This window comes from Aphelocoma coerulescens, chromosome 8, assembly GCF_041296385.1.
Source record: "Aphelocoma coerulescens isolate FSJ_1873_10779 chromosome 8, UR_Acoe_1.0, whole genome shotgun sequence".
In the NCBI taxonomy this organism is placed as follows: Eukaryota; Metazoa; Chordata; class Aves; order Passeriformes; family Corvidae; genus Aphelocoma; species Aphelocoma coerulescens.
In genome coordinates this window covers 29144049-29161051 of record NC_091022.1, presented here as the reverse complement: position 1 = coordinate 29161051, position 17003 = coordinate 29144049, and the positions used below count along the sequence as shown (strand labels likewise).

Here is a 17003-nt window from a genome sequence, read left to right as displayed (position 1 = left end):
CTTTGAAGTTGTTTCTTTAATGCCTGCCTTTGTTTTGATGTGGAATTCCAAATGGCCTTTTTCCCTTCTGTTTCATCTCTGACTGTCCCTCTCTGGCGCTGCTGCCATAGTACATTGTGTTTGAGGCTGGACACGAGCCCATCCGTGAGCCTGAAACGGAGGAAAACATTTATCAGGTATAAAACCTCTCCCTTGTTCCCATTGCAACGACTGCAAGCATTTAATGAAAGTGCATTTCATACATAGCTCGCTTTTAGTTTTCATCCATCACCAAAATGTCCTGGCATTTCATTCTGGTGACATTATCTGCCCAATGTCACAAAAGTCACAATGTGATTTTTCTGTTGTTTGTCATATCAGCTTCTGCAAATTTATATTAACTTTGTCAACTCCCAAACTTTTGAGTACACCATATGAGGTGATAAGTGGAGAAACTCTTTTTTTTCCTGTTAATTTTTTGAAATTTTATACCCCTATTCTGAGAAACGTGCTGAAGATGTTTTGTTGGCAGACCATCTAAAAAATTCCTGGAAATTTCAGTGGTACTGCTTTTGTTTCTGTCTAACCAAGGAAATAACTGAGCAAAACCTCAGGGCTCTCAAGGGATATCCCCCAGACCAGGGAAACTATTTTCAGAGTGCATATGTTGTGTTAAAGCCCAAGCTCGCATTCTTCACGCTGACAAAAAACTGCACTGAAAGCAATATAAAATAATCTTTTGTCATTCAATTTATCCTCAAGGGATCAGTACGAGGTTTATTAAAATATAATGTAATTCATTTTGTATCACATACTAGAGGCAAATCTGAGGCAAATTTGTGCACTGTGAGAAAATTGTGATTCGAGGAAATCGTTTAGTGTGGAGGGGAAGGAGTTTCAAGCAGTGATTAAGCATTTCATCCAGCTGGACTAGAAGTTGATCTGCTTATAGGAAAGGATTGTAAGGTAGGCAGGAGCAAGGGTTGAACAAAAAGAAAAAAAAGGAAAAGCATTAAGTAATGAGAAAATGTAGGAAGATGTGAGGCTAGTGTTAGCTGTAAGCTGAAATAAAAAGGAGCTGAGTGGGAAAGGGAAATGCAAGTTAAACATTAGAAAAGAACATCTTAGAGATGCCATTAGAGGGTCATTAATATGAGATTCATTTAATCTCTCCCTGCTGATGCCCTGGCACCCCCACCACACACACTCAAAACCACAGCTTTCTGCATCTCCAGACCAAGACATGCAAAGCTCTCAAGGTGAGAGTCTGCCTAAGGCTGAACATTTTCAGTGTGGAAAGTTTGACTATTCTCAGCAAATGTTAAGAAATTGCTACTCTAGTTGTCAGGTTTGTGCTAGAAACAAAAATCCCGTGAGAACTCCCTTTGGAGAAAAAACCAGTGATTGTTGTTCATCAAGTGTGGAGCTTTTAGTGGTACTCTACAGAATTATTAGTGGAAGGAAGCAAAATGGGGCTGTTGCTCCCAGTGTTTGTAGATCTTCCAGCAAACATTGGGGGTTAGGGAAGTTGGAACTATATTCTGGGGAATGGCCCAGAGAACAGGAGGACTCTTTGGGCAGTTTCCTTTCCTTAAAATGGAAATAGAAGGTGATAAGCAGGTAGTGAGGCCTTGCCTCATCTCAAGGAACTGCTGTTACTGTCCTCTAAGTCACCAGAGAATTGCTCAAGGCTTTATTTGACAGTATCTGGGTGTGATGAAGTGTTTCCTCCCACAGTGGTCACAGAAAACACCTGTGATTAATGTGCCATACTCTGGATATTCACAGTCTGGCACTGTCCTCTATGTTTACTACAGGCACTACTTGAGTACAGCAAATGCTGGATTGGGGAGTTAGGAGTCTTTTTCTGGTGTCTGTGTAATTGATGGATGCTGAGGTATCACCAGCACAGACTGGGCTGTAGCCATGAGGTTCCCAGCTCCCACGGGCTCCTTGAGCTCTTGGCTTCCCCAAAGCTGGGTCTCCACAGCTCAGATTTTACACTCACATCGCTGACAAAATTGTTTCTGTTACAAGGTCGGTAGTCTCAGAACCATCAGGCTACTATTAAAACCAAAATCAGAAAAAATCCTCTTTTATATTTTTTTTTTTGGTGGTTTTGGTTGATTGGTTGGGCTTTCAGGTTTTTTTTTAGTTTGATGCATATTTGTGGCAGCTTCTGTTATTTACTGCAAAGCCTTCCCCATACCACACATTGCTAAACATGTATCTACTCAATAACCTCATGCAGCCTTGCTTCAGCCTCACCAAACCTTTCTGCTGGTGCTGCTCTGGCTTTTCATTTGCTGGTGTGCAACAAATTCACTTCTGCCTTGGTGGAAGAGATTCCCACCCCATGGGGAATTGCAGATGAAAGACACGTGCAGAAAGTGACAATTTCTATCTTTTTAGCATAATAGAGGTCACAACTTTTCTTTTTAAGCATTCTCTCTCTGTCTGTCACCTTTCTTTGATGCATTACCCCAAAGACCGTCTGTGTCTGCTCTTTTAATATTATCTGTGTAAGTTGCTGTAATTTGTTAGACAAGGACTCAATCACTGAGCACATACCAACCCTCAGATTGCTTAACAGCATCTCCTCTCCTGCCTGGTGTTCCAGTGAGGTGGAGAAGGGATTTTGGGAGGTGGTTTGGTGCTTGTGTAGCAGCACTGGTCTCTGTGGAGAGGCAAGTTCTGCTCCGTGAGGAGTTGACAATCCGAGATGGGGGGTTCTGAATCGTGGTGCTTTTATTGCTGCAAGATGCAAATACATCCAGATGGTTCACAGCCTGTCACAGAGACAGAGCTGACAGCAGAAATAGTGCTGGTACCTCTTACTGGTACTGCTAATCAAAGGAAAAACAGCAATTCCTTGCCAGCCCCCCAGTGTAAACAGAGATGCAAGCAAGTGCACAACAGCTAAAGACAGCAGGTCAGGCAGCACTGAGTTGGGAGGGAAAAATGGCTTTCAGAAAAGTTTCTCTGTCTTCATATGAGATGCAAGGAGCTTTTCTCTGAGTATAAATTGGAGTAGAAAAAGGGGGATTGATAGTGCAGGGTAATGTTCATTCCACAGTCAGCTCTGGATATATGTGCAAATTGGGATGACTTCACAGAAAGGCTGGAAGGAGGAAGAGGAGAATGACTGAAGGGGAAACATTCCAGAGAAAACAGAAAAAAATGCACCCTAATGGAAGTTTAGGAACAGTTTATCTTTCCATGTTACCCCTTCTTTTGTGAAGACTCTGCTTTCCAATGACTTCCTAAATAGACCCTTCCTGGTTCCTGCTCTGACACTGTCACCTACAGTTCTCTCTTTACAGACTGTTACTGCCATGACACTGAATTTTTACCAGTTTCACATATCTAATGTCATTGGCTTTAGTGGAAGTGGCCAGAGAAAACCAAGGCAAGCAAATCATTCCCAGGATAGGAATAGAAGAAGGTTTTTTTGCAAAGTTCATTCATTTTCTTTGAGAGTTCTTGACAAATTTCTTCAGTGTGCACCAAGTTAAAGACACACAGTTCCTTGTGAAGGCTTGTGAAGGGGTGAGAGTACAGTAGGGACAACAGTACAGAGAGGTTTTAATGTATTACACAGAATATTAGGCAGAATAGTTACACAGAGTAAGAAATGATAGCACATCTCAATGAATAAGTAACATTTCTTCAGCTCCCCCTAGACCAGTCCAAGTTTAATACCAGAACCTTAAGATATCTATTGTCTTACAAAACAAAAAGATGATAATTTTATCATATTTGCAGTATCATCTCATTGACCTGTGAGGTTTCACTGTTGTCTGAAATTGAACTTTTGTACTCTGAATGCCTTGTTTGGTAGAAAAGCAGCACTGATGAGAACAGGTTACTGTTCTTTTTGCTTTTGGCATTTACAATGGACACTCAGTGCTTCTACAAAGGAAAAGAAATATAATCACAAATTATAGATATGCAAACCAGTGGTCCTTGGGCAAGCACAGCCCAATATTACATGAGCTGGTTGTGAATCCCCCAGGTATAAATCATGACTGTTGGCTCAGCTAAATGCTCACATGAAGTGTAAGTCCCCTGTTCACCTCTCCTGTGTCAGACTTCAAGAGGCCTTAACTGCTTAGTAAAATTGCAGCATTATAACCAAATATCTCACAGAGCAGCCACAAGGCCCCATCACTGCAGTCTTAGGACCTTTTTTAGATGATTAAATGAATTGGGAGGAAGAAATCTAACACCAGGTGTAACATCTCTTACCCTCATCTCGGTAGCTCTACTCTGTGTCTGTTCATCTGGGGAGATGATGAACTCACCTGACCATAACTTCCATTGCACATCTCTAATCCCCAAGTTAAAGGAAAAAACAACCATTTAAGTGGGAAGCAGCTCCAAGTACACCTGGACTTCATGTAAACAAAATTATCTAAGAATGGAAATCTCTTCTCTGAACACTGCTGGGCTGTAAAAAAAATCAGATGTTTTATTTCTTCAGTATTTTCTCCATTAATGATCCTACTTGGTTAAGAAAGGAACCATCCTCGACTTCATTAGTATTAAAAAAGTAATATTAAATAAACTACTAATTTATGTACACCTTGTACATAAATACCAGTTGCTCTTCTCAGCTTTTTGTCCAAGCTGCTTTTGTAGTGACCTCAGTTTTCCTTTGCTGTTGCAGGTTCCTACCAGCCAAAAGAAGGAAGGTGTTTATGATGTGCCAAAAAGTCAACCTGTAAGTGTAAGTATCTCCCTCGTTTATGCACAGTAAAGGAAGTGTGGGTTTTAGCTTCTGTGACTTCCATTTTTGTGTGTAACATTTGGTGCATTCCTCGTGGTGTGACTTTTGTCAGTGATGCATTATGGGTTGGTTGGGATTGTGGTGTCACTTACATCCATCTCATTCATCATTTGAATCTCCTTTCTGTCTTTTCTGACTCATTTTTAGGCAGGTCACCATTTGTAAATGTGTTATTTGTGCTTAGGAGTCAGTGAGCCTTCTGCCTGTTAGTGCTTGAGGTGCTGCCTGGTTCAGAAGGGTTCCTCTGGTACCCAGATGTGTATTATTTCTGTAGTGCTCTAAGTATACAGGAAGCTAAGCTTAATTTATGTACACCTTAATTCAGCTTAATTTTTTCCATCCTATACCTTGCATAGGCAGTAAAATATTAAAAGATGGGGGTAATATGGTGTTGTATCCATAAAACAGCAGTCCCTTCCTGTGTACTGGCGTTTTGAAAAGGTGAAGCATTTATTCCCAAAATGTGTAAGGAATGGTAACAAGTGACTGAGAGAAGTGACAGATGCCTTAGAACAAGGTGTGCATTTGCCAAAGGGTGGGTTATGCTGTTCAATATAAAACTGTGCTATAAATGTCTCAAGAAATTGTTAGATTGCTTTGGTTACAGAAAAAAATGGGTATTTCTGAGGATTTATGTGAGAGTGGAGAAAAACCAAGGAAAAGGTCAGGAATTTCAGTGTAGTGTAAGTATGGGAAAGATGCCTGTGTTTAAGAGAAGACATTTTGACACCAGGATGTGGTGACTTGCACAGCTTGGGCTGACCAAGGTGTGGAATAAAAAAAGAAAAATGCTGTGGAGGGGCTGGGTGGGACCTGGACTGTGACACTTCTGGGCTTTGCACAAACAAACAAACAAACAGACCCTGCCATAAATATTTCATGATGAGCCAGTAGGAGCAGGGAGGCATCTACATGTTGCCTGCAAAAATCTGGTAGAAGAACTCACCTTGCATCACCAATTGAGGTATTTGTGGGCATGGAATAGCTGTTGATTTTTCACTTGTTTTTCATATAGTTCAGTGTTAGAATTTTTCTGCTGTGCTTTTCCTATGATTCTTTTATTAGCCCTTCAGTGATGCTTCAGTTTTACTCAGGGTACAGTGTGTAATTTGGGTTGTTGCAGTGTGACTGGGAGTGCAGTACACTTGCAATCATGTCTGCAGACACTCTGGTACTACTCTGTCCTGTAAATAGCAGATGTGAGATCCAGGACACATGAAACCTACTCTGTAATCATCAAATACATTTAATCTGCCATCTCCATGAAGCTGGTTGCACTCTTCTTTTTTTTTTTTTTTTGGCTAGTTCATGGTTAAATTTAAAGGGATTAAAGCTTTTTCTCTAATCAAGTTCTGTACATTAATTAATGAAGAAAAGGAGAAGAGGAAGAAAGAGGTAGCTGAGATCCTGTTTCACCTTTTTATATTAGTATGTATTAAAAGAAAAAAAAAAAAGAGCAATAGCTCTTAAAATTAGCAATTTAATATTCCACTGCCCATCTGATTTATTGCTCACCCTTCCACATGTGAGACTCTCTGTCATTGAGACACTTGCCATAATTCTGTTTTCAATTTATAGCTGTCATTATTATATAAACCTCTAAAATTCAATCTGAGGGCAAATAATCAAGCTCATCTACCTGGTTTGAACATGTAAGGACGCTTCCTTTATTAGGAGGTCTTGCTTTCAGTAATTTTGTAACAGATGAATGAAGTGAGAAACTTTTTTGTGGCCCCTGATAGGTTTCAGGCACCATGAATTCTCTCTGCTGATGATAAATTCAGCTCTGAATAACAATGCAGCAAGTTTTGGTTGAGTTCAGGCTGAATTGCCCACAGTTCCTGGACAGGGATGGAGTGTCCATCGTGGGATTGTTTTCCTCTGGTGTGTTTCCAGGCAGGTTATCTCCAGTCTCTGCACAGAAAAGTGAGGGATATTGAAGTAGCCATCCAGGTGCCCCCCAGCCTTGGCTCTCTGTAGCCAGTGCAGGGAATTGGCCACCTCCCAGGGTTGGATTGGGCTTGGAGCAACCTGCTCCAGTGGGAGATATCCCTGCCCATGGCAGGGGGTTGGAATGAGATGAGCTTTAACACCCCTTCCAACCCAAACCATTCAGTGATTCTCTGATTCTATGAAACTCCTCCCCATCTTCACGACGTGTCCCTCTCAGGTGGAAATAAATGTACATCTGCACATGGTTCTTGATTTGAAATGACCTGCAGGTACAATGACTCCTGAAAGTCACACTGTCAAGGCTTGAGGGCAGAATCCCCATTTCAGAGGCTGCTTTGAACCTGGGCAGTGTAATTCACACTGATTTTCAGTAAGATGCAGCTTCCTAAGGCACCAGAACCATTCGGGCAAATATTTCTCAGTGGACACGGTATCCCACTGAGGCTGAAGGTGTGGAGCATCTCCATGGTGGTGCCAGGGAGAAGCAGGAGAGTTCAAAGTTGTGTATTCATGTGCTTAACAGTGCTGTGCCATTGTGTGAGGCCGTTTGTCAGCAGGTGTCAAAGTGCTTTATAGCCTGACTCCTCATGATCTCTGATATCAAGTAATGTAAATATGGAGCAAATGAGGCAGAAAGGAATGAGCCTCGGATCCTGGGATTGGAACAGACCCACTGAACTCAATTATGAGCAGTGGCTGCTCGCCAAGTCACTTCTCTGACATTGGGATGAAAAGATTGCTTACTCAATGTAATTCTTGTGTTTCCCCACCTCTTCGCTGCATCCCTTCCCAGCAAATCCTGCTCTCCTGTGGTTTTCCTCTGCTGGGTGTGCAGCTGAGCTCCAGACACACAGTTTTCCTGGAATTCAGTTCTCTCCCAGTACCTCTCCCTTCCTCTGTATCAACTCACACTTCTTGAATTCATTCTTGCTTTCTCTCTGCTCCTTCCTCAGTTTTCCTACTCCCCATTCACTGAGAGTAGACATCAAGACAAAGCAGTCTTACCCAAAAAGCTTCTGTTAAGTGGTGCATGCTCCACTTAGAAATTCTAGTTCTGTGTGTGAAACTAACTGCTCTAAAAAAAGGGGAAATGTTTAATGAGCTCTTTTTGTCATAATTTCCCTTCGTCTCCCCATTGAACATCCACATCAAGTTCTACCTGTCATGGTGTTTTTAGTAATAAGAGTCAGACTGTAAATACTCTTCACAGAGACTGTCAGTCACGTCACAATAAAACCTTCTCTCCTCATCAAAATGTCTAAACTATCTGCCTAAGAATTTCATGAAGGCTTTCAAACAACTCATCTCATCAAGATCCAAGGCATTGGAGCTGGTGCCTTACAGTGCAGGCAGTCATTGGGCTGGTGCCAGCTGCGTGGGGAATATTAAATGAGGGTGGAACAGACAGGGAGAAATTCGGCTGCCTTAGGACACTGTGAGAGGAGCAGATCAAGCTGGACCTGAGCACACTCAGGTTTAGAAGCCACAAGATCTGCCTGGTGGTCCTGGTGTGTTTGGGAAAGCTCAGTTTTGATTCTGGCTGGGGTTGCAGTGCCATTCCCACGTCTGGCTTCTCCCAAAGTTTGCATCAGTGGCTTTGCAGAAACAACTTGCAGCCTGGTGACGTTGGCTTCAGCCTCACAGTCAGGCTTCCAGGATCAAATTCTCAAACATGAGGAGAAAGGGAGTGCACAGTCCTGGTCTCTGGCCATCTGTGCTGGGAAAACTGTCCAGTTTTATTTACATTTGCTGAAAGAAACACCTGTGTTCAAATGTCCTGACTTAGTGACACTCAATTAAACCCCATGTTGGAGGTTTAATATTGCAGTGAGGGGTGTGCATTTTTAACAGGTACAGCTACTTGTTGCAAAATTGGAAAATGTATTTGTTTGTTAGGACAGTGTCTTGTGGCCTGGGTTGATGTTTTGGTGGACCTTTGTTTGTTTTTTAGACAGAATCATAGAATAGAAATCATGAAATGATTTGGATTGGAAGGGACCATAAAGATCTTCTGTTCCAGCCCCCTACCATGGGCAGGGACACCTTTCACTAGACTGGGTTGCTCCAAGCCCCATCCAACCATTTTTTTTTTTTTTAGCTATCTTTTCTGGGATATTTTTTGGTTTATTCCTTACAAAAAGCTTTAATGGCACAGAAAGCAGATGCCAGGTCCTCCTCCCAAATCTTCCCAGTTTATAACATCTTTAACATAAAGTGATGAAGTTCCTTCATGTGTGTTAAATTTATGTGGAATTTAACACCTGAGCTCAAAGTTAAAGGCATTTCAACCAGATCTTGAAAAACTGTTCTTGCATTACGAGGCAGAGCAAGACAATTCAGAAAGCTGCTAACCTGAATTCAGAGGTTACTCACATGAATTTCCAAAAATCAGGAGGTTTAAATGTTAGAATTAATCCATTGTTAAATGTATAGACAAGTAAAGATTGAGAATCTTAATCTGGATAGTTTCTGAGCATCTGCCCATGCAAACTTCATGTTTCAAAGTTCATTCTGGATTTTATATCAGGCCTGTCAAATAGCAGGTTTTAACAGTGCAGGAGTGCTGTTTCACAGATAGGGACAAAATGTCCTAATTTAATTGTTCTTTTATGCCATATGGATATTGTGGGCCACATCTTGAGCTGGTTTTAATCTGTAGGAGTTGTCCTGCTAGCAGGCTTTGCATCCCTGCATGGGTAATACCATTCCCCCAGTGTGATCCTAAACCCTGCTCCACCAGCAGAATGATTACATGCCATCAAAGCACTGAGTTCACTTCCTAGTGCAATCCTTTAGGATTTTGGGACATAATCACATGGCGTGGGGAAGCTGTAATCCAGCAGTGCTGCCCTTGATCAGTTTGTCACTGTTTTCTCTCTGTGCTGTGCAAGCAGCAAGAAGAGAAAACAAAAACAAAACAAACCCCAAAGCTGCAGGCTTTGCCTCAGTGACACAGTTTTCTTGGTGGGTGTAGGGCACAGGGGTGCTGCCGTGTGTGTGGCAGTTTAGATTTGTGTTTTTAATCCAAAACTTGGGCAATGTAAATTAATGGTAAACATTTCAGTGGGCCCTCACAGTTATGCAACCTGTTGGGTCAGGTGTCTAATGGCTTCATGTGTATTGGCATTCCTAAACTTCCCTGGGTGCCTGGGCATTTTTTTGGGTAATATTCTGCACCTTTTGATATTATCCAAAGTGGAGAAAAGAGTGTAGCTGAAGCATAGATGAATGTGATTGATTGTGGAACAAAGTTCTGTCACATCCTGTGAATTTTTGTCTTTTATTTAATATGACCAATGCAGATTTTTTCTGATAGCAGCTGATACATTAAATTGACAGCTGCACCTTGTGTTGATTCACTACTTTTGGATTTGCTCAGAGCCCTACAGCTCATAGTAATTTGCTAAAATATTTATTTACAGACAATCTGCTTTCTAACTAGTGAAGTTTGTAGCTCTACCTGGTCTGCATCACTTTATGCCTTAAATTTTATAATTTGCACAGCTTGGGGTTTATTCACAAATTAAAGATAATACACTTCTGGGGAAAGTGTTGCATGCACTTGGCACCAGTTTGGGGAGAAGTAGTAGTAAATTTTTGCAGATTCTTTCAGTGCTACCCTACCTTATTAAGTACAGAAGTACACAGGTCTTGACTTATTTGCCTGCTGAAACTCACAGGATCTTAAGGTTTGGAAAATACCATGATGGTATTCAGTAATGAAGGTAGAAATAACTTGTTTCTGAAGTTTGGATAGAGTTCCAGTCCCCTGTTGTTTTGAAAAGCGTTCGATACACCTGTCAAACGGTGCCGTGCAAGTGTTTTAAATAATAAATATGAGGTTGTGCCTAATTCCCTTCCACTGTTGAGTTTATTCCCTACAAGCATCCTGTCGCCATCCAGAAGTGGAGTTTGGCTCCCACATGGAAGTTTGGGTTCTCATCATCTCTTGTGTCTCCCACCTGCAGTTAAAGGAAGCCACCTCATGTCCCCAGGCTGTGATCTGGACATTAAAGGGCTCATCTTTCCCTGTCCTGACCCCATGTCTGGGACCTTTGCACCAGCACCCTCTGTGCCTGGGAAGTTTCATTTTCTTGGGAGTGTGTAGCCTGGGAGCAGCATGGGTCTGGCTCCAAGCTGGAGTCACTCTGGTGGACTCTTGATTTATCAGAGTCTGTCAGAGAAAAGTGGTAATTGAAGCATTTTAAATACCATTTCCTACAAGAGTAAATACCTCAAGTACACTGGGAATTCAGAATTAAGTTCCCTGCAAGTGAAGGGAAAATAAACAAATGAGTAAGCGTCTGTTTTGATCATATGAAGAGTTCCTTAATTTAAAGGAAGCTGTTGAGCAACAGTGGAGCAATTCAATTCCCTCAACACGCCTCAGTAATCTGGGATGTCAGTTACATCCAGCAGTCCCAATTCTTCAGCTGTGCAGGATTGGCTAACAGGAGTTTTAACCAGCACATCCAGTGCTTCCCAGTCACCAAACAAAGGAAACTGGACAGCTGGAGAATGCAGTGAAGCTCAAGGCTGCCCTGCAGTTGGATACATCACGCTCAGGACTTGGGTTTATGGCTTCAGGAGAATTCCCTGAAGAAGAATGGCCATGACCATTCAGAGTTACCCTGTGAAACTGAAAAGAGGAGCTTCAAAGAGGAGAATTCCCATGTCCCATGGCATTCTGAGCACTGGATTTGTACCCTGTGCAAGTGTCAGATGCCCAAAGTGCCTGTATTTTGGATAAATATCCATCAGTGGTTTTATGGCAGCTCATGTTGCTGACATGACCTGTACTGGTTGGGAATTGCTTCCATCCCTGGAAGTGTTCGAGGCCAGGCTGGATGGTGCTGGGAGCAACCTGGGATAGTGGAAGGTGTCCCTGCCCATGGCAGGGGGTGGTACTGGATGAGCTTTGAGGTCCCTTCCAGTCCAAACCATTCTTGATTCCACAATGGAATGTTCACAGCAGCCTTACGAGGAGAGGGTTGTGCTCAGCTGTACCTCTGTAAATCTGGGCTGGTAACAGCAGCCTGTACCTGGGAAGGTTCATGGCATTTGAGGATCTTTAGGATCTGTAGGAAGCTGGAGATTGCAAAGACACTGATAATTTTTTCTTGACACGCGTTCTTCTGTGTATTCTCTTTAATTGGGAAGTAATTGAGCAATTCTTTGTTGAGTTCCCATGCTACTTCATTAATTCAGCAGTAGTTCTACAGGAAAACAACGTCTGTGGGATGTTTCCAGTGCGTCTCAACCTACCAGACACAGTTTGACTGATGAGGGGTTTAGCCATGATGCTGACATGCTCCTTCATTATGGTTCTAATTGTTTTTTTTAGAATGAATTGTAGTTAATTAGCAAGCTGCTTTGCAGCTCATGGAGCTTGTTGCAGTACCAACAGTTACAGTGTAAGGTGTGAGCTACTGGGGCTTTGCTGAGCTGCAATAACCACGTGAACCATCAGAAAAGTTAATTGCCATAGCCGAAATATTTACATGTTCAACTGAAATAAGATAGAAAATCTTCAGTTTGACCAACCATTTGACTTGTCATTAGACTTCCATGTGAAATCCATGTTAGAGAGAGGGAATTGGAGATGCAGAGAGGCTGTGGTCGGGTGACTCCTCTTTTGTCTGCTGGGCTGTGTGGTACAGCACTCACCCTGAATGCAGGAAACCAAGTTTAAATCCCTCTGCTGCCTTAAAAGAGTTGAATAGCTAATACCCAGCTCAAAGGTTAATTACTAATTGCTGGTTATTTGCTATATTTAGTATCCTTCATACTCTTTTTTTCTTGCTGAGCTCCGTAGCAGAGTACAAGTTAATTACCACGTATTTTTTTCATGCTTTTAAGCACCATCTTTGCTCCATTCTCTGAGATTACAAAACCATGTTTTGTAAGATGCTACTTTTATCATCTTGTTTGCAAAAGTACACAGTATTAAGCAGGTTTTCTCGTGCCATATGTCAGCGTAGATCCCTTGCTGCTGCTGAAAAACAGACTGAGTAGCAGAAGTTGGATATTCTGTCTTGATATGTGTATGGGAGTGAAAGAAGAAGGTGCTTCACACTCATGTTAGCATAAGAGCCCTGTTTTAGATTTCCCTTTTAATATCTGAACTTCTACTTTGCTTAGAAAAGATATTTTTCAGAGGACTTGATGATGAGAGGGAATACTGTAGTGGAAGTGGATTGGTTTTATGAGGTTTATGAAAGCTGCAGTTTACTTGTCTCTTATCCTTGTGGGTGACTTCCAGGTCAGGATATTCTGTGATTCTGTGATTACCATTGCTTCTGCACTCTGGAGTTCTCTCCAGCTCTTGGATAACAAGTTATTTTTTAGTGAATAGTGAAAAGTGTCACGAGGAATTCTGCTGCCGGCTTGGAGTGCTTTAAAACTGCTCCTGGCTTGCAGTGGTGCTGCTGCTGCTTTAAGGAGCCAGATTTACATATTTCATGTTTGAAAGATTTACAGGATGTCTCACATGCCTGTATAGGAAGATGGAGCTTTCATTACAGGTTTAATGTCACCAGGATACAAGGATTAATTCTCCTTCCTCCGCCCTGGCCTGCGCGGCTGCTCGTGAGGGACTGGTGAGCTCCTGGCAGGCTGAGCTGGAGGGGTGTTTCACATCCAACACCGTGCCTTTTGGAATAATTAAACCAAGCTTTTACATCACTCTGGGGAGGAATCCTCATATGGAGAAAGACCAAGAGCTGGAGCATCTCTCCAGGCTTCTGGTTATCTTCTGTCGGGTGCTGGGGGAAGGAGGGAGAGGGTTGTTGACTTTGATTGCCAAGTTTGAGCTCTTTGGTGTGGAAAAGCTGAACCAGAGGAAGGCTCAAAAGGGTGAATTTTGCCCATGTTGCTTCCTTGACACGGCCACTGTGGAAGGCTGACCCATGCTCCAGCAGAGAGGGTCATTTCACCCTCAGGAAGCGTCTCCTCTCTGTGTGTGATGCCGAGCACGAGCTGATGGAAGGCGCGGCTCGAGTGCTGCGTGGTAGCTGGGCACTGGGGGATGCACCGTGACGTGTTGGGCAAATGTCGCCTGCAAGGTCCTGCTGCAGCACAGGTGGGGATTTCTGGTGGTCCACTGAGCACTGGGTGCTCGTTCCCTCTGCGCTGGGAGCTGGGTTATCCTTCAGCTGCTCCCACGGAGCCAGCACAGCCGCTGGAGCTCTGTCCCTGGGGCTGGAGGGTGGGGGGCAAACAAGGGGGCTGTCAGAGCACAAAGTGATGAACTGCTGGCCAAAACTGGGCCCTCCTGAAGGTGTAAAGCTGCCTGCTTTCGTTTAAGAGCATTTTCAAAGTCTCTGGAGTTCCTTGAGTGGATGGACACAGCTTTTCTCACACTTTCCTCACCTGGGGCTGTGGGAACACAGGGTCAGCCCCAAGAAGGTACAGGACTGCATCTGTTCCTGACTGTGCACAGCAACATTATCTTCCTTTGGCTTTGCCTTTTCCCATTCTTTTTTTCTTCTCTTTTCTTCAGCTCACTGATGAGGAGGGGGAAAAAGTCATTCTAGGCTGTTTGTGAGATTTTTAAGTGACATGGGATTACTGGCTGGTAACTTGTATGAAGCTTCTCAGTCACCTTACACTTGATTTTCGACAGCTTGCTGTTGTTGGTGTATGCAGAAATGAAGTCTCCAACACTACAATAAGTGTTACCCAAAATTCAGCATTCTGAAGCGATAATATGTGCTGAATGTGTGGATGAATGCAGATGTGAGGGCAGTATATTCCCATGTATATTTACATAAACACAAACTATAGATATAAATACAACTTGAACTGACTTACATAATTTTCAAAATTGCTGTGGAAAGAAAATAATTATCTTCATTATGTTTACATTGATGTAGTAGTTTCCCTTGTTAGAGGAGTGTGTGTTTTTTTCTGTGGATACTTGACCTTAGAGCTTTCATTCTCCAAAAGTCAGTCATTCTTTTTTCCCCTGAGGATGTTAAATCCCTTCTTTCACCAAGCCAGGGAAAAGTTCCATTAATGTAAGCAGGATCAGAGCTCACTGGGTATGCTTACTGCTGAATTAATAAATATTTGGGAAAATAAATTGCTGTGTCACAAGTGGTAAAATTGCTTTATGCACCAGAAGATGAAATTTAGCATAAATGAAGTGTATGTTTGCCCCACATACCAGCAGCATTCAGACTCACTGTTTTGACTGCTTGATTTCATATTTGCGCTCACAGCAAGATGGAAAGGGGTTTTTGTTTCAATGCTGAAGTCAATAATTATGGAGGTTATCATTTTCATGCTCAGAAATTCATGTCATTTTCATAAATCATCTCATTTCATAAATCATGCTTTACAGCTGGAGAATGGAAACTTATTGCTGGACATTGATGAAAATCTTGTTTCAGTCACTCAGGTAAGGTTGTAACACTAAAAAATATTTTAAGGAAATATAGCTGAAATCATCTATAGGAATAGTGCAACTGGAAAATGTTCATCTTGGGATTAACTTCACTGGAACGTAGCTAATATCAGATGTGAGTAATCTTAATGAAGCATAAGGGGTGAAATCAGTTCTGTAGTGACAGTGAAATCACAGAAATAAAAGGTGAGTGTTTGGTGTCCGGGATCTCGTGTGCTGCAAGTAGATAAAGGCAGCTCTGTGTCAGAGAAGATGCATTTGCTTATTCAGGCTGACAACTAGGTTGTAGAAAAAAGATTCCTGAACCATTTGGGACTTCAAAATCCACCTCCAAGTGTTGCTGTTGAAAGCTGCCTCCAGTCAGTAAAAGAAGGTGCTGTGTTCCCACTAAATTTGTGTTTACATTCTCTGATGTGGTTCTGTAGCTCCTGTTGCATATGAAGTTGCTATTCTGTAAAAAAATAACTCCCCTGTAAATGTATTTCTTTTTCCTGGGGAATATTGTGAGTGGGGGTTTATAATAACAAAGTGCTGTTGGCTTTCCTATCACTCTCTCCAGCTGCCTGTTTAGAAATGTGTCTGCAGAGCTTTAACAGAATTATATCTGTGAAGAGTATCCAAAGATCCATCACCTTGAAGCACTCTGAAAAGTATTACTATTCCCATTATCCAGGAGTATGGAGGCACAGGGATCTGAGTTACCACCTTTCAAATGCATGTCATATAATCCAGAGTTCAAAAGTATACTGACTATCAATTTCCAGTATTCCTGTGAAACCTATAATATTTTTTCCACAAAAAATGTATAGCTTTGCACACAGCTGTGTGTATCCTGCCCTCTCCCATCCTTTCCCTGGCTTGCTCATCTGCTCCCTCACGTGGGATGGAGGCACAGGGGAGCTTTTGCTGATGGAAAGGACACAAGTGTTCCTTAGCAAACAGTGAATAGTTCACGAGGGGGCAGGAGAAGGGCAGGTTTGGGCTGCTGCTAAACAAGCAGTTTGGAGAGATGAGAAGAAAGTGGCTCTTGGAGTATTTCAGTATACTGACACCTCTTGAGTCAGTAGTGCCTGCAGGAGGCTTGAAGTGATTTCCAAGTGAGTGCTGCTGTTGTCATTATTCCCACTTCCCTGGGCATTTTAACAACCCTTGCCTAATGTTTTTGTGCACACTGCAGAAGGGACTTAGGCTGGGTTTGTTGCTTGTTTGGGGTTTTTTTCAGAAGCTACTCCTAGTAGCATTTTAGTACAGAGCACTAGAATTGGTGTACCCTGAAGAAAACGTGGCTTTCCCTCTTTTTCCCTTCTGCATTTCCATGCAGATACTTAGAGGGATATAACAGCCCATAAGAAAAAAATGCATTGTCATAGCACTAAAGCAATGGGATCTTTTTAATATAAGACATGATGTGAGAAAATGTGAGGTAATTCATCCCTGGGTACATCGTTAGACGTGAAGCTGAGAATCATCCGAGCTGCTTAGACAAATTCCGTGTCTAAGTGATTTTGGTGTTGCTCTTATGTATGGGAATAGAGACTGGATTGAAAAAAAATGTATGAACTTCTGATATGTGTAGTCTTACTCCTTAAGGGATCATTTTTAATGGAAGGTTGAAGGCAGGAAAAAAATCTTGGGGTGATCTTGGTCTCTTGGAAGGTTGTAAAGCCAGTTTGGTTAATGTCCAGAGAACTCAGGGGCTGCTTTTGCAGGACAAGACTCAACTGAATGTCAGACCTGTCTGTGTAGCAGCAGGATCCAAGGTTTATGTGCCTTAGATGGGGAGGAGATTCAATGAGCTATATTAAGATTTACATTAAATCTTGTTCGTAATGAGAATTGTGGCTTCCCACGTTTTGTGGGTGTGGTTGGGTGTGA

The 17003-nt window shown here is 42.3% G+C and overlaps 1 protein-coding gene across 16 annotated transcripts in view; it reads left to right on the top strand.

Moving 5' to 3' along the window:
• The window catches only part of DAB1 (DAB adaptor protein 1), a 271420-nt gene that overhangs the window by 237022 nt on the left and 17395 nt on the right, over window positions 1-17003 (top strand). For 14 of the 16 annotated variants that reach the window (XR_011152561.1, XM_069023512.1, XM_069023511.1 and 11 more), the window contains 2 exons: window positions 4649-4708; window positions 15066-15122. Coding sequence is in view for 15 of the 16 variants with exons in the window: in XM_069023512.1 (XP_068879613.1) it covers window positions 4649-4708; window positions 15066-15122 (117 nt within the window). In the remaining variant the exon portion in view is untranslated. The remainder of the gene's footprint in view (window positions 1-4648; window positions 4709-15065; window positions 15123-17003) is intronic. The other 2 variants (XM_069023524.1, XM_069023526.1) reach the window with 1 other exon arrangement.